This window comes from Pygocentrus nattereri, chromosome 23 (genome assembly GCF_015220715.1).
Source record: "Pygocentrus nattereri isolate fPygNat1 chromosome 23, fPygNat1.pri, whole genome shotgun sequence".
Taxonomy (NCBI): Eukaryota; Metazoa; Chordata; class Actinopteri; order Characiformes; family Serrasalmidae; genus Pygocentrus; species Pygocentrus nattereri.
In genome coordinates this window covers 10,542,751-10,567,950 of record NC_051233.1, presented here as the reverse complement: position 1 = coordinate 10,567,950, position 25,200 = coordinate 10,542,751, and the positions used below count along the sequence as shown (strand labels likewise).

Here is a 25,200-nt window from a genome sequence, read left to right as displayed (position 1 = left end):
TAACAGTCGCGGTCAGAAAGTGAAGTTCAAATTTGGAAAGGACAAAGGAACACGTCCAAGTCCTGGATAGACTCTGTTTTCTGTATTTCTCTTCTAACACTGAATCAAAAGAGAACTAAAAGGCTTCTGTGTGGTCGTTAACATCATGTGGTGAAGTCATATTACAGATCATCAGCTGTGTCAGCTCGTCTCACGTAAAGCAGCAGTGACCAGTGTGAGAAGTCGGTTTCTCAAATATACACATTTTTATCAGCCCACGTTCAAATACCGAAAGAGCTAATGTAGCTAACAAGTAATAAAGGTTTTAAGCCCCCAATTAGGAGTGCACCCATTCAATATCCTAGACTGGCATCAGCAACAGCACTGATATAATTAGATCAGCAAATCAACCATTTGCCATATTTGAAAGCTCCATAATCAATAGTAAATTTGGAATGAGCATTTATAGTCCATAAAGTATAACATTAAATACTGTGTTTCTATACTGCTTTCAATCTGTCAATTTAGTTCAGAGGTCAAACAGAATTCACTTATCACTGCTTTCTATTTATAGGCATTTGGTATTCTGTCCCTGCTTTTCACAACTGGGTCTATGCAAGCAAGGGCAACTCCACCATTGCCAGCAGAATGAATTACCTGACTGCAGTAACTGACGGATGGCAGATTGCACCGGCCTGACAGACATTTTGCATTACAGCATCTGTGACCTGATGATGCTGTCAACCAGGTGTCTGTGTGAACCCAAATTAGAGAACCTGGACTGGCATGGATCAGACTGCCTCACAAATCTCAAAAAGCGCCTGTGGGGGAAACGAAATGACAAAAAGAAAAGGAGCTAAAAAAAAAGGACAAAACCTCACCAGTGAAATAAATATCAGTCCTAAAAAAAACACATTCCAGCCAGGCCACTTTAAAAATGAAAGTGAAATACAGCAGGTGAACAATCAGTGAAGTACTGATTGATACTGGCCAAACCTGCCATGGAATCTGTCTTTCTTTTCCCTCCCACACATGATCCTGGCCTCAGTTTGGTCCCTCGCTCAGTAAACTCAACATGTAACCTCAACCTCATTCGCACTGTAACAAAACTTATGAATTCATTTTATTAACTCAGCATATGGAGGGCAGCCTGCACCCAAAGCTCATCAAGTCACTGAGACGATGATGACCTCGGCTCGCTAACATACTCCCTTGAGGCATTTACGAGTCCGCCAAAACACATGCCCCGTCGTCCATCACTGTCAGCGAGGCGGCGGCCAGCCGAGGCTGCCATTTTTCACACCCGCCAAATACACAATTAATGAATTTGCTCTCTCCAAAGCCGAGGTTTTCCAACTTCATTCAGGTTCTCAGATGGGACGGCGTCAGAATGTCACACACTGGCCACACATCATTGAAAAACATGTAAATTAGTCAGATTAACCTAACATATTGTCAGTTAATCAATCAATACAGCCAATTTTCATAAAGTGAGAAAAATAAAGCATGATAAAGGCCACAGTGTGTATTCATATACATACGTATGCGATAATGTATGACAATCTATGAATAAACTGAGCATGTACATATGGATGGGCACTGGCAAACAGTGACTTTTAAAGCTAGTTCCACCTTAAGCGATGCAGCAGTTACCGTCGCATTTAGGTACCTGAATGTAACTTTTGCAACGTTTAAATTGGAATGTATTAAGTAACTGCGATACAATGGCAGTCCTAGACTAAACATATACATTTGAAAAGACAGTGTTTTACTTGAACCTCGTGAGACATATTAGCATATATTTACCTTGTAGCAGTTTCACTGTGACTCTTTCAGTAGAGAGGCCAGTACAGAGCTGCCACTGCTGTTGTTCCTTTCTAACAACCCAATGATTACATTTACATTTACGGCATTTGGCTGACACTCTTATCCAGAGCGACTTACAGTTTGATCATTTTACACAAGTAGGCGAAGGTGGTGTTAGGAGTCTTGCCCAAGGACTCTTATTGGTGTAGTGTAGGGTGTTTGCCCAGGTGGGGATTGAACCCCAGTCTGCGGTGTAGAAGGCTGAGGTGTTAACCACTACACTATCCCATCCCCACATTGATTAGGTTGCCACTTATTCAGTCATTGACGTATCTTGGACTTTCAGAAGGCCTAGCGATGGGATCGGCAACATTTTACTGCCCGGTTGCAGCTCCACAGCAGAATTTTTCACAAGTTTCCTGCTGGAGATGTGAAAAAAGTGGCTATAGCTCAGCTAAAGCTAAAGCACAGTAAAGTGAGTTGTTTTTTTTTATATTTTCGTTTATATATGATAGTTTTAGCCTGTACTAGTACATATGGAAACATATTTACAGCCAATACAGTAAAATGGACATAAATTGTTGTGGTTCCCAGTGGTTTGACTTTTGTAGGAAGGACAAAGTGGATCTTTTTAACATTTAGGTTGCCGACCCCTGACCCCTAGAGTGTGTTTTTTCTTACAAAAAAGGTCCCACCCATAGGAAATCAAAGCGTGATTGTTTTATTCCTCTGTCACTTCTTAATTATGTCAATAGTTAATCTAACTAGCTGTGACTTCTCTTCAAATCCTGAAGCCCAAACTAATAAGACAGCTCACTTAGCTACATCTGTATACCATGGAGGAAAAAAAAATCTGAATGGCAAATTTAGAATTTCCATCCTAAATGTAACACTGAAACGAGAATTACTGTAACACTTGCAGAGTTTAAACACAAGCATGATTCTACCTAATAACAATAAAATAAAAAAAATGCATGTTCATTAGGCCATTTCTAAAATTCTACAGGGTTCCACTGCGCCAGAACAGCTTTACTGAGAGAGTATTGTCAGTTATGGTGGAGAGCACTGTCTCCATAACATTCATGGACATTATTTTCCTATTCATCAAACCATTCAATGTCCCCTTGCGCCCTACAGATGAGGGCCATTATAGCCCACTCCCACAGATAGAAATGTTTCATCATAAGGTAAAGGTTCCCTCTAGGGGGAAGCCATGCCTGCAATGTCCATACAGCACAACAGAGCCATTAGACCCCCTGAATGTAGGGGTCAAGCTTAAAAAGCCTGTTCTGTTCTCTTAATGTATGCCATACATGCACTTGGACTTTTCTGGCTCACAAAGTCTGATCATATCCTTTATTGACCTTCTCGGTCACCCACAGTTGCTTTTCTGAATTTCCTTCATATCACACTCATACACAAGCATTACTATCAGTTTCAACCCTATTTACTGATGTCTTTCCCAAAGATCTACATGCAGAGATCACTCTAGCCACTGTTCTTATTAAAGCACAAGGCACTTCATGTTATCTTGATCCAAAATTGAGGTCAATTGGAGGACGCTCAGCATTTTTATACATTTTTATACACAACGCATGGTGGGATGTTAATTGTATAACTGAATTATGCAGCACACCTGCCTGAAAGCATGTGCACTCATGTGCTTCTTCACTCATTCAGGTTTTGTCTTTGTAACCTGTCTACACATTTGAGCAACAGAGCTGCTACACAAGCAGAGCTGAGAATGCCAGCACTAGATGATACAGAAACAGTCGACACGTGTGGTAACCTGTGCACTACCGCCTGGAGAGACACCACCGCCGCTGTCTCAGAGCTTATTGTCAGCTCCCCACTGCTGTTTTCATCATGAGCGCAGGTGGTACACGAACTCTGATTTCCCAGTAGGGAACTCCAAAGCTGGCCGCAGATTTCCTAAGGAGCTGATGATGAGGCTGGGGGACAGGGCTGTTCTTTGATTTTCTCTGGCTAATGACCAAAAATGAACCATTAAATTTGATCAATACAGTAGTTAAGTCCATCTGCCTGCAATAATGTGGTCCGTTTCTACAACTACACAGTAATATATGCAGATTAAGTCAGTATGGCGTTAGTTTACCCAGTAATCCATGCATGTGGTCTAACACCTCCACTGGAAATACATTAGCCTTCTAATCCACAGACATGCGGAAAATATTTTCCCTTGTGAGAGGTGAACATAGCATTGAATAATTTTGGCACTGAGGTTACATTAAAATCGCTGAATACAAATTCTGTGTAGAAGAGACAAATGAAATCTCATCCAGCTAATAACAGCAATAGGCCACAGTAACAGTATCAGAACTATCAGAACCCCTCCCCTCCACCAGAATCATTAATCTGCAGTGACTAGGGGGATGGAGATGAGTCTGAATTGTTAATTACTCATAAAAGTTTCAAAACTGAAAATTAATTAGGATTTTTCTGAGCAAACTGGTTTCTCTCTAATGTTATACTTTCTCATACTGAAAAAAACGTCATATCAGATCTCTACATTTCAACAGAGGGCAGAGAACAGCCTGCATCTTATGTTTCGGTCAGAGGAAGGAACCATAGGAACCTTAGAAAGACTACTGCAGCCATCCAAAGGCTGCCCCACACACACACACACACACACACACACACACACACACACACAAGAGTAGAGAGTGCAGTTATAGCACATAGAACGTCTCATAGAAAAGCATCAAAAAATATCAAGCTCAAATTAATTGCACCGTCTACTTGTATAGATTTAATGGAATAAAACATTGTTTAGCAAATGTATCCTGTTTGGTATCAGTTAACTAAATCTTTCCAAACTTACTGCTTTCGAGCTTAAAGGAAATAAGTAACTATGTGATCCTTGTTAACATTAACTGAAGTGAAAATACACAGTATTTGTTGAAAAGACTTCAGACAGATTTGTGGTCTGGGTATGAGCTTCATGGAGGACAGTAACAGTAAAAGACTGAGTGGCCTCTGGATGTTGGACATGGCAGTTTGCAGTTTTAAAGGCCCTACTTGCCTGACATAACTGGCCACATGAGTCAGAAGGGTTATAGATTCATCGATATGGAATTTCTGGGACAATAACAATATTTAACGCCTTATAATACCAATCCATATCAATGTCAATATATATGTTGACATATGTTAACATATATATATATAATATTTTATATAATATAATATTTTATATATATATGTCAATATAATGTCAATATATACCTTCTATTTTGGGATTTTCACACTACAGTTCATGTAGGAACTGTGCAGTGAGGTTAAGGCAAGTTAAAGGTGGATCACTGATTGAACGACATCCTAATTTTTATTTTTTTTAATGAATTATGGCAAAGTTTTACTTTATCACACTCTTATCTACACTCTTTCACAACAGCAGATAAATGCAAATAAAGGACTTTTATTATTCATTTTCTTTCTGTTATTGCAATTCTATCAGTGCCTGTTCTGATTAAATCATCTGGAACTGATTGTATCAGATTGTAAAATACATTTTTCCCCCAATTATCGACAAATAATTGATCACCCACAAATATATTGTGCATCCCTAGAAACTGTTACTAAAGAAAGACTCTTACAGATACATAGGGGCTGTTTCCGTCCACACACGAAGGTTGGGTTTTAGAGAATAGTATCGACTTGAGCAGCATGTATCCAGCCTGACCCTCTCTAAGCCAGCTGTCATTTCCATTAAGAGAGGAGGTGGTAATCGTAGAGGGGTTATTGTGTGTGTGTGCATGCGTGGGTGTGTGTGTGTGTGCGAGTGCGAGTGTGTGTGTACGCGTGTGTGCGTGCGTGTGTGAAATTGTAGGGGACAAAGGGGGCTTGAATAAAATGTCACCCAAATGTCAAAGAGGAACAAGGGCCTTAGAGCTTTTGTACACTTGTACAGTCTCTTCTGAATGCTAATGCATCACGGGAGTGATGAGGGGTTAAACGATCCACTGATGAGCCAAATGAGAGACTGAGAGAGAAAGAAGAGCGAGAGACAAAGAAAGAATAAAACACTGGAAACACGGGCTCAGAGTGTAAAACCACAAATCACTAGTTTGACTAGATCACTACAGCTATTAGTTACTGACATTAAGCCCTGCACTGGAACATCATGCTCTCTGCACAGAGGTTTCCCATCCAAACAACACTTCACATACTACACAGCACTGATGAAACAGAAATACATTCAATTTCACATTCAAAGAGGTGGAGAGAGGATGGAGATGACATTTTACCAATCAGACCAAGTAAATGGTTGAGAGACTCTTTGGGAAGTTGAATGATGTCAAAAATAGGTCCTAAAACTGAGACAACACATTTAATAAAATCTAGTACTGCTGGTATGATTGTCAGCTCATAGTAGATTTGTTATCTGGTAATAACCTCTTGTTTTTCATTAGTTTGTGTTGCTACAGTTCGTTCTCATATTGAAAGCTGGTTTGGATGTAGTTTTAACATGTTTTGTTTCACTAACCAAGAGGGTGTTCAGATTTACCAGGTCAGCTGTGATCCAGCTAAAGGAGTGGTGACCCATCACGGGCTCTTCAGTGGAATCCCGACCTAACCCTTTATCCTATTGTTGGGAGATTGCAAGTGAGAATCCTGGTGATGCAGCCAAAAAATCTCACCAATTATTAGAACGATAATGTCGTGGACTGTCAATATTGATTGTATATATGCTGCTCGGCCTCCTCCTAGTATTTACACCCATTGTCCATTTTATCAGCTCGACATCCCATATAGGTGCACTCTATAGTTCTACAGTTACAGACTGTAGTCCATCTGTTTCTCTGCATATTTTATCCCCTTTTACCCTGTTGTTCAGTGGTCAGGACACTCACAGGACAGCAGGTATTATTCTGGTGGTTGATCATTCTCAGCACTGCAGTGACATTGATGTGGTGGTGGTGTGTTAATGTGTGTTGCGCTAGTATGAGTTTATCTGAGTTTTTAAACACCTCAGTGTCACTGCTGGATGGAGAATAGTTCACCAACCAAAAATATCCAGCCAATAGCATCCTGTGGGCAGCACACTAACCACTTATAAAAAACTAAAGGGATATTTAACACAAACTGCTGTGTCTGATGCACTCATACCAACACATCAGTGGTGGTGGTCACCAGGGTGGAAGGGGGTTAACACAGTATGCAGTGAAACTGATGGACTACAGTCTGTAATTGTGCACAAATATACAAGGAGGTGCACTAAAAGATGTGGTCAGACAGTGTATATTGATCAGGCCCTTGTCCAAAACCTCCACCTACACAGCAGCTCTATTAACAAACAGGCAAAGACTTCATCTTCAGAAACTCTATTCCCAGCACCTTCATAAACTGCCTTTCCTCACAAGCAGAGGCTGAGCACAGTGTGTTAGCGCCATTGGGCTTATTCACTGCTTCAGGCTAAGTGTCAGAAGCTAAGACTTACTGGGATTTCATAATTTAATCCTCATACTCTGCTCTATATTTGGAAAAATGGTTTCTCAACAAAAAAAAGGAATGTCACAGCTTCACAGTAAAAAAAAAAATTATATAACGTGGTAGACAGTGAAACAATGGGTCATGGTGAAGGCCATTTGGAAAGTGGAGGAAAAGACCACAGACATGCCAACATCTGGTTAAGTCATTGTGCTGTGATGAAGAACCAGCTTCCAAAAAAGGCCAACAGAATGGAAAGCAGAATTTCCTTCTATAGAGACAGCAGGGTGTCACTTCCCTCCCCCAGCCTATACTGATACTAAAACCTTTGCCTAACAAATCTGGTATTTCTCCTCTAAAAATGACAAACTTTTAAAATTGTATTATTATCCAAAGTACTTAATTTAGGATGAGCACCTAAAAGCAGGCTTCAACTGTACTCCTCCACAGGATGAAATAAACACCACCACCACATCACACAATGTTAGTGTGTGCTATTTCAGGACAGATGTGTTACAGTACTGAATCACTTTTTTTTTACCCTCCGATATCCTTTTGCTGATATGCCAATAACAATACCCCTCAACACTGATATGACATCTCTAGTCTTTAACATATTACTATACGTATAACACATAACAAAAACAATCTGTTTAGTTTGCAGTGACAGAGGACATGTAAGCATTAATGATTGAGGTACATAAACCCACACAAATATCAAAGAATTTTCTATCAAAGAAAAATAAAGAAAATGGAAAATGAGCATTTAACTCTAATCCATCTCTGGTTTCAGATGACCATCAAGAACGAACATCTAGTGCCATAACTTTATTCACCAGTGTCCTTTCTGTAGCAATGGGGCAACAAGAGGGTCATGACTGAGGATGTTAAATCAAGACATATGTGTGTGTGTGTGTGTGTGTGTATATGTGTGTGTGTGTGTGTGTGTGTGTGTGTGTGTATGTGTGTGTGTGTGTGTGTGTGTGTCTGTCTGTGTAACAGACTGAAAAAAGATGGGACACACGCTGCAGGAGGGGAGACCTCTATCACTTCTCTTCAGATCAATAATTCAACCATCTACACCGCCCCAAGAGATGCATTAGTGTAAATTGGGTGCACACACACACACACACACACACACACACACACACACTTCTCACAACAAATTTCATTGCTGTTGTCGGAAGAAAACTTCGTATTTCCAAAAATTTACAGCAGAAAGAAAAAACATACTTTACTTTTAACTTAAGTCAATGGAACCAGATGGTCTATCTATCTATCTACCTATATACACACACACACACACACACACACACTTCTCACAACAAATTTCATTGCTGTTGTCGGAAGAAAACTTCGTATTTCCAAAAATTTACAGCAGAAAGAAAAAACATACTTTACTTTTAACTTAAGACAATGGAACCAGATGGTCTATCTATCTATCTATCTATATATACACACACACACACACACATTATATATACATATATACATACATATATACATACATATACACATACATATACATACATATACATATACATACATATATATATATATACATATACACACATATATACACATATATACATACACACACACCCACACACACACACACACACACACACACACACACCCACACACACACACACACACACATACATATATATATATATATATATATATATATATATGTGTGTGTGTGTGTGTGTGTGTGTGTGTATGCATGTATGTATGTGTGTGGGTGTTTACAGCTGAAGGACAAAAAAAAGACCGGTCATTTTTAGGAGAAGCAGCATGTCACTAGCCTGACTCTCAATTTCAGGAATGTCACCTCTGTGGTGAGCAGCATGGCGAGCTGTGCCTGTAGGTATGAATCAGGCTTGACGGGACACATTTCAGCCAAAAGCAGGCCAACACGACCGCACATGTGAATGCAAACATGTTATGTGCCTGTTTCTCTATTGCAGCGCGCTCTTTCAGTTTTCCTTCCAAAATATTGGCCTTACAGAATTCAGGATACACGTCTTCTACTCAGATACACTTCAATTTCCGTTAAGTTAGTCTCCACACTTGCCAGCCTAAATGCTGGATGGGGGTTTTAGAGTTTAACATTTTCACGGTATGATAACCCAGTCAAAAACGTTTCATGGTATTACTGTATTAAGGAGCTATTTTAACACACAAGCTCAAATTTAAGGGAAAAATAGTATGAAATATAAGCCTCACCACTCGCACACCACTGCTGTCAGAACAAAACCTCGTGCCTCCATTTTGGTCATTTTTCAGTTTTGGACATAATTTGAAAATGTCTGTTGACCTTTACATCGTGTGAAAATTTCCCAAAACTACTTGGAGAAACGTCTGCTTCCATTGACTTACCTTAAAAGTGAAGTATGTTTTTTTCCTCCTTCCTCCACTTTTGGAGATACAAGGTTTTGTCCCGACAGCAGTGACATGCATTTACTTCATTTTCATTTATGTACATCAAGTTCAGACTTATCCGAAAAGCAAAACATCTCCCAAACATATCAGAACAAACACTACAAAAAGTATGGGAAAGTATGGAAAGTGGAAAGTACAAATGGCACATCAATGAAACATTCTAATGAAAATAATTCTACAGTTTCAATTATATTTGCTTAAGCCTGTGATGTGACAGCTCTAGAACACATGAACATGTGCATGTATGTGTGTAAGAGTGTGAGATTGAGGGGAAAATCTGAAGATACTGCACAAATATAGGTCAAGATCTTTATCTGCGGTTTCTGGAACAGCATATTGGAAGCTCATGTTTGATCAAGCCCCCATGGGGCTGGGCAAATGACAAAAGCGGTCATGACCTTTCCACACCCCTCTAACAAAGCATAGTAAGTGCCTGAGATATTCACACACAGATCCACACCACAGTGGTGGCCATGATGCACAGCACCATATGCTACTATTGCTACTATTACTACCACTAACAACAGAAAACAATTACTGAAGACCAGCTAGCTAAAGCGTATCAACTGCCAACTTTAATAAGATTTTACATTGCATTTCCCCCCATTTTAGATTTTCTATCTAGTTCTTTCTTCCAACATTCTTTAATGACATTAAAACAGTTGTGTTGCTTGAGTCACCCACTCCATGAGGTCCACAAGGCCCAAAATGGATGCATAAGAAATAAATAGCAAACCGATTAAGCAAAGTGCATTTATGTAGCCAAAAGGACATTTAATTTGTTTGACCAAAAGTAAATGTATTCTCTATGTTTTATGTAGGTAAATAGAGTTTTAGGATTAAACAGGTGAAGGCTAATATCTTGCTACATCAACATGCACTGCAGTATGAAGAGATTATTGACTAAATATGTTATGGTATTAATCCGCAGTCTAATGACGGCCATTATTGTCTGTGCACAATGAGGTTTCGTTTGGAACTGTGGGGGTTAATGAGCCAGTCAATGAGCCAGTTAGTGTCCTTTTTAGACAGAAATGTTTTGGGTTCGGGTCGGTTTTGCACTAAAAGCTTGACGTGGAGTTGTGTTTGGAGAGAAAATTCTTCGTTTAGACCAAATTTTCAGGCCTGATTAAAGCACTACTGTCTCTGTTTCCTCTGTGTTTACTTTCACCGTAAAAGTAGCTTCTTAAGTTATAATGATGGCACATAAAAGACCTGAGCAAAAGCTTCCAGGGTGAGAATCTGGCCAGAAAACACAATTGGTTCCTCCAACAGTGCACAGAGCGGGGCTGATCCGATAACAGGCTTTCACATACAGAGGCCTGTGTTGGGGGGGGGGGGGGGGGGGGGGGGGCGATGCAGGGGGATAAGGATCGTAGAAGCCACATTTCCAGCCTACATCTGTAAAACACACACACACACACACACACACACACACACAAACAAACAAATAGGCCAGAGCAATCTGACATTTGCATTGGCTTGAGCTTTTCGTCCTTGATTTGCCTTTTCACAATGCAATCAGTCCATCAACAGCCTTTTCAACACAAAAACGTCTTTTCAGACATATTACTCCACCTGGATTTTCTTTTATACAAGAGAGTGTGTGTGTGTGTGTGTGTGTGTGTGTGGGGAGGATGAATTCAGAAGCAGCACAGCCATGTTTCTTTAATATTCATGCCTTTGCATTCTGATGCAGCCCATAAATAAATAAATTATGCACAGGCAGCTTTGATCTTTTTTTACCCTTACGCTAATGTTAAGCCATGCGCATTCCTTATTAATGAAAAGTGTTTACAGCTCCGTGTACTGCCAGTATAATAACACAGAGCCTGACTATAAGAAGCAACTATAGTTCTTTAGCTTTCTCCTTCGCCTCTTTAGCTGTGATTCCTTATAAAGCTCCCTGGAGAAAGATCTTAGAATCCTGCTCCAAAAAAAAATCTGCAGCCTCCCATTTATTCATATTTCTTTCATTTTTTTTTACGTTGCCTGCCGTGGAGTTTCCCCAAATGGCCCAAGACAGAAGCAGCCTGTCTGATGTCAGTTACGGCCAGACAAGTGTTCAGTCGCAGCGGATCAAAGCAACTGAGGTGTGCTGCTGACTTCTTTCACCAAATTCCCTCTGAGAGACATCCAGCGATGGGAATATGGGGTAACACGCATGTGCATAGGTGGAATTTGTTGAGCTTTGATTGACGTGTCTCCCTGGCAGGCTAAACAGTTATGGCAGAATGAGGTATCGAGTGACAAGATAATAGTGGAGATGACACACAGACACACACACACACACACACACACACACACACACACACACACACACACCTGGAAAAAAAGCAAAAACACAGCGCTGGTCCACTTTTCCCTCTTATTCGGATAGATGAGAAATGGGTCAGTGAGGAGCTGAGGTGTGATGAGCAACAAAAGTATCACAGGATTGGCTACTTAACACTCTTTCACCTGCTCCCTCCTTCACACACATGAAGAGAGAGACATCAAAATACACAGATCAGTCTAACACACTCCAGTGACTTCAGATAAAGCTGGAGCTATGCCGACAGACTCCTCTCACAACTGTGGTAGCCAGTCTTTATTTTACCTTTTGTTTCTTTATTTTCACAATGTGTTTTTAATTCTGACCATTTTGAGACAGAAGCAGCTGTGGAAGCAAACATGGTGATAGCATGTGAATTAAAGCTTAATGTCTGTGAGATAAAACAACATAATATCATTCAGTATCTGTGCATCTGTGGTTGTTGTGAAGCTGGGCAACATAACAATTTACATTATTATCGAGATAATTTAAGTCACTATATGTCACAATAAGCTTTTCTGGCTATACTGTGGATATCGCCAGTACTTAAAGATCACTGACCAACTGCATGTTTTGTTACAAAGACAGTGTAATTAGTTCTGTTTAATGGGATTTAGTACAGTGCAGTATGCAAAATCATTTGTATTTAATGTTTTAATGGTATTTTTTGAATGTTGCACAACCGGCCCATTTTTTTTTTGCCTGATCTAGCATATCAGATGTCAAAAATATTGTGACACTGTGTATAATGAAATTGTTATCATGAGTATCATGATATATATTTTCTGTATTGCCTGTGTTTTGTCTGTCATGATCTTTAATTAAGCCACAAAATTTTAATTAGTAAGAAAGAACAAATTGCAAACTTTACCATCCAAGTCGATGATGCCCAAGTCGTTTTTGCCTGGTGTCTGAAGCCTAACACTATGGTCTGAGGATCTCCTAAAACCGCTGCACTCCTAATGCAAGTGTTCGACCAGAGCAGCTCAACAGTCGTATTTCTAAAACAATCTTGTCTATGTTAGGTACAATTTATGTGGTATTAATTTAGGACATCACATAATGCAGCATGTTTAAAGTTCCGCAGTATGCTATGTTTTACAAGAAACTGGGAAAAAAAAAGTTTAAAGAGTTGTCACTTTTTTCGCTGTTACCACGGTAACCCTGTTAACTTTCAGCAGGCACAGGTCTAGATAAAAACATCCAGTCCATACACATCATTTCAGTCCTCCACTCATCTCTGTCTGTGCAAATATAAAGTGAAGGTGCAACATTAGTGCCCTGGGGCTAGGACAGCGGAGGAGTGTACCAACAAGATGCACAGTAAGAATGTTTTTGGTAAATGGAGCGTCACTGTTGTTGCAGTAGTGAAAGTTGGCCTTGACTTCACTTTCGCATTATGGATTACCAGGGTGTCAAGTCCTTAGGTGTCTTTTCCAACTTGGGCGAAATAAATTACTGAGCTGTGAAGTCAGCTTGGTCACCATTTGGTTCAGTGACAGGTCCACTGTGAGTGTTACATGCAGTGCGTATCTCCAGTATGTCTATTTAAATGACCTTTGAGAAACTACTGTTTATTTAAAAAAGCAACTTACATACCATCCAAATCAGGCAGAAAGACTAAGATCAAGAGCCAAAATACAACATCATTAGCTTAATACAATGAAGATAAAGACCTGAGAGAGCACAATAACAATAGCTTTAGCATTTAAGCTCATAACCAAGAACAGAGCTCTAAGATTTACATAATGAGAACACAGGCAGAACTGCAGAGCTGAGACACAAGATAGAGAAATAGATTTCAGCTACAAACAGAATTGGGGGACATGATTCATTTTTTTTTAAAAACATGCTTGTAAAAACTGCCTTTCAGGCTTCTAGGTTAGCTAGCTGAGGGAACTAACAAGTAATATTAAAACCAGAACACACAGCATCACTGATGTCAAAGACTACTATTGTTTTCTCTTTTTATGTTTCAGCCTCAATTACCTATCGTTCATTTGACTGAATGAACGTAGGGATGCCCAATTTTGGTCCTGGAGATCCACCACCCTGCAGCTCTGACCTAAATCAAAAATACCTAAACCAGTTAATGATGGTCTGCAGACGTATCTGAATATTAGAGCCAAATAACTGGTGGTAGACCTCCAGGATCAGGATTGGGCACCCCGGTTGTACTGCAACAGCAAGGAATTTGTGATATCTGTGTATTGTCAGTTTCCTCTCTTTCCATGACGGACATTTTGACAAGCATAGAACCAAAAGCAGCTCCTTGTGGAGAATCTTTAGGCCGCTAGACGTGAGTATCAAAGCGAGCGAGTGTGCAAGTTATAAATGATTTCATTCATTTTAAAAGTTTTCCATTCATTTTTCAGCAAATAAATAAATACCACGCACTAACATTTGTGGGAAAATGTCATATTTAAGTTTGTTCTGAATACACTAAATCATTTTTACCAAAATGTGATTTGAACATCCTATTTCTCCATGGTTTGTTACTGTAGTTTCACTCATTCTAACAGCACACATGAGCAAAAATCCCCAAAATCTGGCAAAAAAAAAATTCGGAATCAGAAGAATGAAAATCTGAATTTCATAGGGACCCACGAGAGGAGAGCAGACGATGGCATCTGCTGAGAAGACACTGATAAACACTAAAATCATCACAGACAGAGATTCAGAGGCTGGAAAAATGTTCTCACCAAATAACATCAGTTATTAAAACAGAAACCATGAAATCTAAGAAATAACTAAAAGAAACAAAAGACAAGTCAAAAAGAAAAAGCGAGAGAGTGGCTACATGTCTACAGAAAGAGGTTGTAAAGAACAGACAAGAGACGGAAGGGGGTCCACAGGAAATTGCAATACATTGCAGCAAAAGCTGAAACAAAGGCTACACATTAGGGTTCCTGAGACAGCGCCTGAGGCATGAAATGAGCATCCCTCACTGCACCCTAATAGAAACTCAGTCATCTCCTAACACACTTCAAAGCCTTCAAATAAAACCGCCCGGCCCCTCTTTTTACTACACGTGAATTTATTCATAGCCTGCCACAGTCGTTCGTCTGTATGGATGTTACCCAATTAAATCCTTTCACGTGGCTTTTAAACCATAAAGCCTAATCATAAATCACCACAGCATGACTGTGAACGCACGACTGGGGTTCTCGTGGGAGACAACACATTCCTTATGTTAAACACAAATGTGACCGTGAATCACATCAGATCTTTCCTCCCAGTATCTTCAATTAATCTGAGTAAAGTTTTGGCAGTGGAGACAGCGAGCTGACAAAGTCTTCTTTAGGCCAAACCACTCTGTGGAACAGACCCTCACATCCTCAGAGATAGAAAACGATTCCAGCAATAGGACTGAGCCATGAATCATATTTTTATCACTGGAACGATATCAGTTTCCAGCATAAGCACATCACAAAGGGCTGCAATAACAGAACAGTCGCAACTGATGAAATCTGTAAGCTTGAAATAACAGCACAGCTCAAGTTACACTAGCCGAGTGAAATCTTTCACAGTGTGGACTTGAGTATACGGGTGATGTAGTTGGAGTAGAACCACAGAGAGCAACAAAACGACCACATATGAACAGCTATGACATCACAAACTACTAGCCTGTAAAAAAAGGGCGCCGCTAGACCAAGACCTGGGAAAACCAGCAGAAAGCCAGCAGTTTATTCTTTAATACTATTCTTTAAGGCAGGGCAAGTTTATTTATATAGCATCTTTCACACACTGTGGTCATTCCAAGTGCTTTACAAATAAGAAAATAGTCAGAAAATACAGAGGTTTAAAAAGTAAACGAGAAATTAAAAACGTGATCAAAATATGATTAAAACAACAGATTTAAAAGAGAAAATAAACTTATATATATATATATATATATATTTATATATATATATTTTTTTCTTATATAGAAAAATTAACTTAAAAGTCAAATTAAACTAGGAAAGTGTAAAAAAAATCTAAAGTTAGATTAGGATTAAAAATTATTAATAATATTCTTTAATTATTTAATCATAGACCAGCACGGTGGCACAGTGGGTAGCGCTGTCACCTCACAGCAAGAAGGGCCTGGGGTTGATTCCCCGGCCGGGCAACCAGGGTCCTTTCTGTGTGGGGTTTGCATGTTCACCCCGTGTGATGATATGATATTGAATGATATTATAGCTCTCTCTCATCTCTGCATGGTTTGAACATGCATATAGTAATGAGTAAGTGCTGAGTATAACCTGATTTTTAAAGGAGAGTACCACTGATTTTTAAACATTTTTGCAGAATCCTGTCATTAAGATGTAAAAAGTCATTCAAAGTGATGATGTGAAATAAGCAATTCTAGAGAAACTTGCCTAATCACAATTGTTCCCAAGAAGTTAACAGATAGAATGGCTACAAATACATTACCTAATGACACCATCTAGTGATAATGTATTTTAAAGGGGGAGAGAAATGTTGTTTTACAGCAAAATAGTACTCAAAGAGGGTGGCACGGTGGCGTGGTGGGTAGCGCTGTCGCCTCACAGCGAGGAGGGCCTGGGTCCTCTGTGTGGAGTTTGCATGTTCTCCCCGTGTCTGCGTGGGTTTCCTCCGGGTTCTCCGGTTTCCTCCCACAGTCTAAAGACATACAGTCAGGCCAACTGGACATGCTAAATTGCCCCTAGGTGTGTGTGTGTGTGTGTGTGTGTGTGTGTGTGTGTATGTGAGTGAATGTGTCTGTCTGTCTGCCCTGCGATGGACTGGTGACCTGTCCAGAGTGTATCCTGCCTTCTGCCCAATTACAGTTGGGATAAGCTCCAGCCGCCTCCAGCCGCCTCCAGCCGTTCAAATGCATTTGTTGTGTTTGGCCTATTACACTGAGCCCATTTTCCCCAATGGGAAAAACCCATTTCCCATCATTCAATTCAATACTGAGGGAGCTCTGGGAAGGCTATTGAATTAGTCTTATCAGAATTGTAAAAATCACAGACACTGCAGAGTCAGGTTGAATTAATAATCCCAACTCATGTTGGTCATCACTTAATTTACAGTACCTTCCCAGGAATAACTAATCCAGCTCAAGGTTTCTACATGTATAATCCCTTTCTTCCTCTCCAGGGTCTCCCTTCACCCTCTGTCTGCTTTCCCCCATCTCTCTTTCCTGCTTTCCAGGCACACCTGGGAGTACAATGAGGTGGGTCTTATTGTGTAGCCAGCATCCTCAATAACCCCACCCCCCCACCCTAAACACACGTGAATAGCATCAGGATGATCTCTGCTTCCACATTCATGACACAACTGCTCATTACTCCTGGAGAGACCCCGTGCTCTCCACTCTCTGTCTGCACCCTGCTGGGCTGAAATCTCTATATGATAATGTATAATGCATCATTTAAAGCTAGTAGCTCCTTTTCCACTGCATTATCATGGTCAGACTGCTACAGAACCTTTATAGCCTTTATAGTCCTTATAGCCCGAGGGGGTTAGGCTGCAGGTTCAGTCATTTACATTACATTTTAGGGGCCAGTCATTAAGGTCTTGTTGTTTATGCATTTAAAAAGCACTGGAAAGAACAGAAAATATTTATTAAACATATACTTGTTTTTCAATGTAACCTCTATCTGGTTGATTAATTTCACTGTACTGTACATATTTATAATAGAAAGTGCACTTGCCCATTGGCTTCCATTGCATTGTACTAAGTTTTGCTGCCTTTAGTAACTTATTGCAGGGATGCAAGATGATATAGGAATTCATCGCTGTTGGCAGGAAAAAAAAACTGGCATCGGACCGAGGTTTCGCTCTGACGCATATTTCATACAGATATTTGATGACATATTTATTACGTGCAGAATAGCAAAACACCTAGCCGATGCTAAAATATGCAATTTATTAATTTTACTACATTTACAACCCCATAAAAAACATATATTGGTCTGCAACACTAATCTAAGCAGATGTAGTTATGTATCGGTATTGGCAGATAAGAGCATGAATAATATCAGATATCAGCACAGGGCCACAATTACCATTTTCAGTGCATCACTAAATCATCACATATGTTACATACACAGAAGCTAAACATCAGGATGAAAAATGCTGGAGTGGTCCTTCCTAACTACCACACACGGACAAACAACAATGTGCATGACCAAAACAACTAACAACTAACAAACTCTGTTCAATATGTGGGTCAATGGGTCAGATGCTATGACCTGAAGCAGCTCTTACACTGTTTATATCTTTTCTCAGCTGAGAAAGTCCTCTGGACAGCCCTTTGATGGGTCACTAAAACATTCATCAGGGTGTGGTTGACCCCCCACAGGGCAGGAGAGTGCTCCTCGCAGTGGGCAGATCTTTTTGGGAGATCTGAGAAACACATTTAATCATGAATAGTGCTCCTTTTGTCTCTCCATCTAGACAACTATTCATATTCTCCCCAGAGCCTTATACTTTTATTCCGCCCACCCTATCCGTATGTCCTTGACCTCTGGCTGACCTCCCTTTAATTTCTTGTAACGGCAACATCTGCAACTGCAGATGCTAAAAATGCTTTTTAAAAGAGAATCAAAAGCCCACATGCATATGTGTGACATCTAATCAATGATGACAATGACAGCCTCTGCTATAAATGGAGAGCTCTAACATTTCAGAGCTAAAATCAATCACGATAAAAAGTATACAAAGATGGACATGAGACCATGTATACAGGATCACCAAGTACACTGGCCCAGAGCAAAAGATTTTCAAACTGTGGCAGGAGACACGATAACCAGTTTTAGCATCTCAAAGAGCAAATCCACCACTTTACAAGGGCCTTGAGCTGGGCTGGACCGGACCGTGCATGATGCCTTAATGTTTGCGCATGTATGCATGCATGCACCCGGTCAAGTCTGACCACCTCCAGCATGCTCAGATACATAACTGGGGAAATCTCTGCAGAGCTTGTATTGATTTACAATGAAGCGCAATTAAATGGATCCACCGCTGGCCCATTTAGATTCTGCAGCAGTAGGGAATATGGGTTGAGGTCACCCGTTGTGTCTGAATATAGCTCCTGCTGGATGCATTATGATGGTATGATGGTGCTACCACTGCTGCATTGGCCCACATTTCAACAGACAAGGAACAGACAGGATGGTCAGCATGAGTTTCGAATGCAAACATGAGATCAGTGAGAGTGTTTACTTGACAATGAAGAACAACCCACACGGCCTACACAGTACAGATCATTCTACTGAGAAATACCCCACCTGACTTTTTAATCAAGAACTGAATGTGTAAGTCTGGCTGAAGGTGAAAAACTGGGTTGTTAAGCCTATTTTTAAGCCTATAAAAACTAAACTATTTATAGACAGCTACTCCAGTGGCTCCCAATGTGGATCTAGACTATCCGGGCCCTGTATATGTTAGTATTTTCCCTGCTCTGATGAAATTGACCCGTGATCAATCATAGCTCATGAACAGGTCCAGCACAGGGGTGCTCCAGGACCAGGAGAAGGAAAGTAAGGGGACCAGGTAAATTTATGCAGTCATGCACAACTGTTCCAGGTTTTAGGGTATTGTAAATGCCAACTACAGGAACTAGAGTACTAAGGCCTGAGCAATGAACACCTTCATATACAGATACTAAGCTAATCTGATAACCAACTGGCCACTAACAGACTCCAAATGTTTCAATAAGAATCAATAAAAGTTCTGAATAATATAAAACTGTAGTAAGCAATTTAAGGACATCAAACTCTTACAAACATATTGTGGTCGATACTGATAATAATTTTAAGAAGTTAAACATTCTGAGAACCAGTAATACTAGCCAATAATATTATGTTAGGTCACAAATTAGATTCCAATAGTTTGAGTTCAAGGACACTTTCCTGAGTAATATCTCTCACAACGATCACATTTCTGAAACACAGTCAGTCAGCTTCCCAAACCCCCTTGCAGTTTTGGTTTTGTTTAATATTATCCCATTGTTCATATTATCCAATAGCAAATGTCCTCGGGACCTTGACATCTCTTGGTACACATTCAACTGATATATCAGTCAGGTCATAAAACTCCCTGGAATGTAAGTCTCTCAATAAGTTAAAAAACTATATATGAAAACAATAAATTAAAAAAATTGGGACCATAATAATGGTGGTGTATATCGGTCAGATACCGTCTGGTAAGGGAACTACAAATCAATTCTTATCATCCAACACCTACCTTGCCGAACCCTCCTGCCTCATGGCCGTTAAGCCCCTCGTAGAGTGAGTGGTGGCGTTTTCCCAGCACGCTGGCCGGTATGGTCACGTTGCCATTTCCGTTGGATGTGGTGGCAACACCTGGGTTGGCCATGCTCACAGCGTTCACAGCTCTGTGCTCGTCTTCCTCTGGCTTCTCTCTCTCGGGATTCCCTGGTCCAAGAGCAGGTTCAGGTTCACCTGCTCCGGAGTCCGTTATGGGAGGTGTGTGTGGTAGGGGTTCAGGGGGTTCGGGTCTGGTGCACAGGTCATGCATCACTCCCTCTCACTGCAGAGAAAAGGCAGGGGGACTCAATACGGCCACATTAGGGGCACATCCAACAGCAAGGCAACAAGAGGGCAGAGCCAGAACTTCACTCAATGCCGGAGACAGAGAAGGGGTGATTACAGTGATCAACCAAGCGACACCGACTTCAAAAAGCCAAACCCTCCCCTTCTTTTTCAGCCCCTTTCCTCTGCCCTCTCCGTCAGTCAACAGGGCGAGATGAAACAGCACAAAAAGCGTGAGGACTTCTTTTAGAGAGGAGAATATCTTGAGTGCAAGCTTTTTTAGTGGGCAGCAGACTCTTGTGATAGGATCTGCTCACTCAGCAACACAATTACACAGCTTATCAGTTAATAACACTAACACAGAACCAATCGCCTGCAGGTGCAGTGCAGGAAAGCAGAAATGCACAGTCACAGTACAAAAGCAGTTAAGCTGCTGATCATTCATACAAAAATCTAAACTGCATCACATCTACCTGGAGACAAAACAGCAAAACAGCTCAGGTTCTGCTTCAAGGAGATGTGAGAAAATCAGTGCAAAATACCCATTAGAAACATTCACGTGAACGTTCAGATGAAGCTCTGGTGCTGTGAGGCTTTAGTCCACGTGAGTCCAGCTCAGGCTACGTGTGCAAAGCTAGGAATGTCTGGTCCCAGACACACTCAGAGAAGCACCACAACGTCTGCGATTTTGATAAAGGTGATCCTCGCGGTTGTCAAAGGGCAAACGAGATCCAAGCAGCTACGTCAGAACAGCTTCAGCGATGTTGAAGGGCAGAGACAGAAATGAGTACTGACCCTTTTAAAAACAGCATTCTGCTCTCTGACAGCTGATGATGTACCTGCCTCGCATCTCTCGCTTCTCCTCTGCAGTCGTGCCACTTCAGGACGAAAGGAGGACAAGACTGAACGTTCCCAGCCCTGAGCGCTGCTGCTGCGGTCGTCACGGCGAAGCTCGACGAGCTGCCTAATCTGTGATTGGTGAGGTAACATTAAAGATACGAGGAGGAAGGAGGCTGGAAGAGCGTGTGACTGAAAAAGCCAGTGCGTGTTTGTGTATGATGAAAAAGCAGAGGGGGGGGTATAGGGGGTGGAGGCGGATGGGAACGGCCCTATCACGAACAGGCAGGCTCTGGGAGGGAGCCAATCCCAACTGCGGAGGGAGCTGGTTTCCATGGAGATGACGCTGGAATGATGTCGGCTGTCTATTGATCGCTGAAGAGGCAGCGCAGTGTAACATGGGGAGCCTGTGGGACAGATCAAGTGTGCACGCACACACACAAACACACATTCCTCAGACATTAACACTGAGACAGAATGCTTCAGATGACGTATGCAGACAGGAATGTTGAATAAAACAGCAGGATATGACAATAACAGGAGGATGTGGAGAACCATGTGAAAATGACATCACTTCATCAACTCAATCTTCTTAAAAAAACTAGAGTACTACTACAGTCCTGTAGGGTCTCATACCACAGTCCTGTAGGGTCTCATACCACAGTCCTGTAGGGTCTCATACCACAGTCCTGTAGGAATCTCATAGTAAATTATACTTTTGTACATAGGGGATTATCACAGTTACTATATAATTGCCTAATGGCAATTATTTGAGCTGATCGCAAATATTTTAAGGGCCAATATAAATAAAAGAGCTTGATGGAGTTTATAAACATTGCTCAAGTTTTTGAAATGTCATAAAAACCTGTCCACCTACACAGCCAACGGTTTAGCCCACTCATGCAGAAATTACATGCAATGTTTCAGTCAGAACACAGGTCCTTTACTGCTTTAAAGACACAGTAAGTAACAAAAGGACCTCCTTAATTCCAAAGGACAAAAAAATGCTCATAAAAATATGGTATAAATCATAAAGGGTATAAATTGGTATAAAAGTATAAATTTGGTACAAAAACCACACAAACATTATAAGTGGACTTGAGATGTGGTTTGTTACTATGAATTCTCTGATTCTTCACTTACAAAACACCATTTTCATGATACATTTACAAAAAAAGAAGCTTTAGGTGACTGCTGACACACAGTGCTGATTAGCAATATTAGTCTTGTAGCTCCTCATAGGTTAAAACTAAAGCAGCACAATCTGGACATGTCTTGGCTCAACTTACTGCTGAACCACTGCTTTAAAGTCTTTTATTGTTTCAGTACAGCTTATTTCCAATTCACCTAAACTACATCTCACGGATCCCATGTCTCTCACCAGCACAGTAAGACATCAACAGGACTGCAGCACAGAACTGACTGCATCCAACACTCATCTGAGCGGTAAGTGGGTGCAGTTGACAAATGAAGTTGTCACACGATCCCAACCTCCCTCTTCGGTCTACCAGCCAGGATTCCATCACACTGTACACGCTGCTCTGCTATTTCTGCTAATTACCTTATTACCTTTCCACTGAGCAAACACATTCAGATACAGTGTGACCCTGGGGAGATTAATTCCACCCATGAGCCTGTACGCGCGTTTGTGTTTATGTGGGTTCGAGTCTGAGGGGATGCATTAGGACTAAAACCATTCAAGCATATAGCACCACACAGATGAGGAGGTTATAGCAAACAGCACCTTGCAGATTTTATTCTGGGAGCCACTTCCCTTCAAAAACCTCCATGAGAGGTTACACATTTTAAGGACTTAAAAGGGACCATTCAATGGAACGCACAATTTTCCCTCGCTTTTTTGAAATACATAAACATTTACATCACAGTCCACATTTTCCACTTATGGCCAAGTTCACATTACCAGGTTGAAGTGGTACAAATCCGATTTTCTGCCCTAACATGACTCAGACCTGATGTCTTCAGAGCTGCCTGGACACACAGATCTGATCTTTTCAAATCCGACCTGAGCCACTTTCATATGTGGTCCTAGATCGGATACGATTCGTGGCAGTGGAACCTTATTGAGATGCTCAGATCTGAATTCGTATGCCCCCCCCCCCCCCTCACTCATCGTTACCATGGCAGCAGTGCTGAACAGAAGTTAAAGCCTGTAAACGGTGGAAAAGCAACGCATCTCACCTTTTTCTCCTTCGTCTCACTCTAATAATGACGCTGAGATCTCAGACTTAATCATCTTCTCAGGAAAGCTCGTTTGCTGATGATTCACGAGACGCACATGATTCATTCACGTGACGTTACTGAGCAGGCTGTGCGCATACGGGTCATTCCAGGACGCCGATTCGTTCACATTAATGACCGACTTTAATCACTTGCCTAAACCAGTGCGGACCATCCTGTCAGAGAGATCAGATCTGAGCAACAAGGCTTGTAATGTGAACGTATCGTATGGAAACATAGCCTATGGTTTTTAATTCACTGTATCTGTGACGTCTGTATCTGTATCTTATTCAGCCCACAGAGTTTAGCTCCGCTCACTAATGCTGAAGTTCTAAAGAGTGTTTTACCTCTCAGTGCTTTCTGAATAAACCTTCAGGACAGCCAATGAAAACTGAGCTCAGTTATCTTACAGGGGCCATTCTACTAAATTATTTCAAATCGCAGTCCCAACGTAAAAAATAAATAAATAAATAAATAGTTCAAACAACAATTAAGTATACAGACCTTAGATATTTACAAGGATTACGTCATGATCTATTTAATTATAAGTAATGAACTGAGATCAGAATAAGCTAAATATGTACAAAGTCATCATTAACAGGGCATTTCCTATTGGGAGGTGGCCGTCCCAAAGCCTAACCTCTAACTTTAAACTTTTTGTCTTTGTTTTTTTTTCAGTTATAGTAAAGTGAAGTTAAAAGATTTGGATTTATGAAAAGATGTAAATAAATGCTGTCCTACCTTTTCATGTCACTACTGAAAGACAGAAATAAGTTTTAGTCCATAGGCGGAGCTTTATTTTAGCCACACCCCTGAATTTTATGAAGTGAGACTGCATCCCTGTCCCTCATGGCCACATGAGATCCCACTGTCTTGACGTAAATGTGTCCCAAAATCTGAAAATCAGCGTGTAACATTAAGAACGGTCACTACCGTAACACATACAGTACTGTGCAAAAGTCTTAGTCATCCAAGACACATTTTCAAAATCTATTTATTTGTGTAGTGTGTGTTTATCTGTTGATAAATGTTTCACTGTTAATAAGTGATTTATATATAAATATATATATATATATATATATATATATATATATATATATAAAATCACTTATTAACAGTGAAACATTTATCAACAGATAAACACACACTACACAAATGTTTGTTTAACCATGTATTTTCAAACCTCTCCTTGAGAGAGTATTTTAGCCCAGTATTATATGTATTTAAAAAGCAACTCCTGGTTTGACCAGGACACGTATGTCAGAATGCTCTACATTGACTACAGCTCAGCATTTAACACGGTCATCCCATATAAACTCTCAGAAAAGCTCCTCACCCTCGGACTGACACCTGCCCTCTGTAACTGGCTGCTGAACTTTCTAACAGAGAGACCCCAGTCAGTCAGAGTCGGCAGCCGCACATCCAGCACAAGAACAGTGAGCACAGGGGTCCCACAGGGCTGTGTGCTGAGCCCCCTTCTGTACACACTCTTCACGTATGACTGCATGGCGTCCCAGTATAACACCAGCGTACAGGAAGGAGGTGGCTGAGCTGGTGGCCTGGTGTCATAACAATCTTTCCTTGAATGCAGACCAAACCAAGGAAATGACTGTTGATCCAAGG

General features: G+C 40.8%; 1 protein-coding gene across 4 annotated transcripts in view; it reads right to left on the bottom strand.

The window, feature by feature from the left end:
- LOC108437656 (peripheral-type benzodiazepine receptor-associated protein 1) overlaps nucleotides 1-25,200 on the bottom strand; it is a 165,408-nt gene that overhangs the window by 117,764 nt on the left and 22,444 nt on the right. Inside the window, exons 1-2 of one of the 4 annotated variants that reach the window (XM_037533376.1) lie at nucleotides 21,298-21,522; nucleotides 20,195-20,500 (exon numbers count right to left, since the gene is read on the bottom strand). The exons of 1 other annotated variant lie outside the window; for it this stretch is intronic. In XM_037533376.1, the coding sequence (XP_037389273.1) occupies nucleotides 20,195-20,488 (294 nt within the window). In that variant the 5' untranslated portion in view covers nucleotides 20,489-20,500; nucleotides 21,298-21,522. 2 more of the 4 variants (XM_037533378.1, XM_037533377.1) reach the window with 2 other exon arrangements.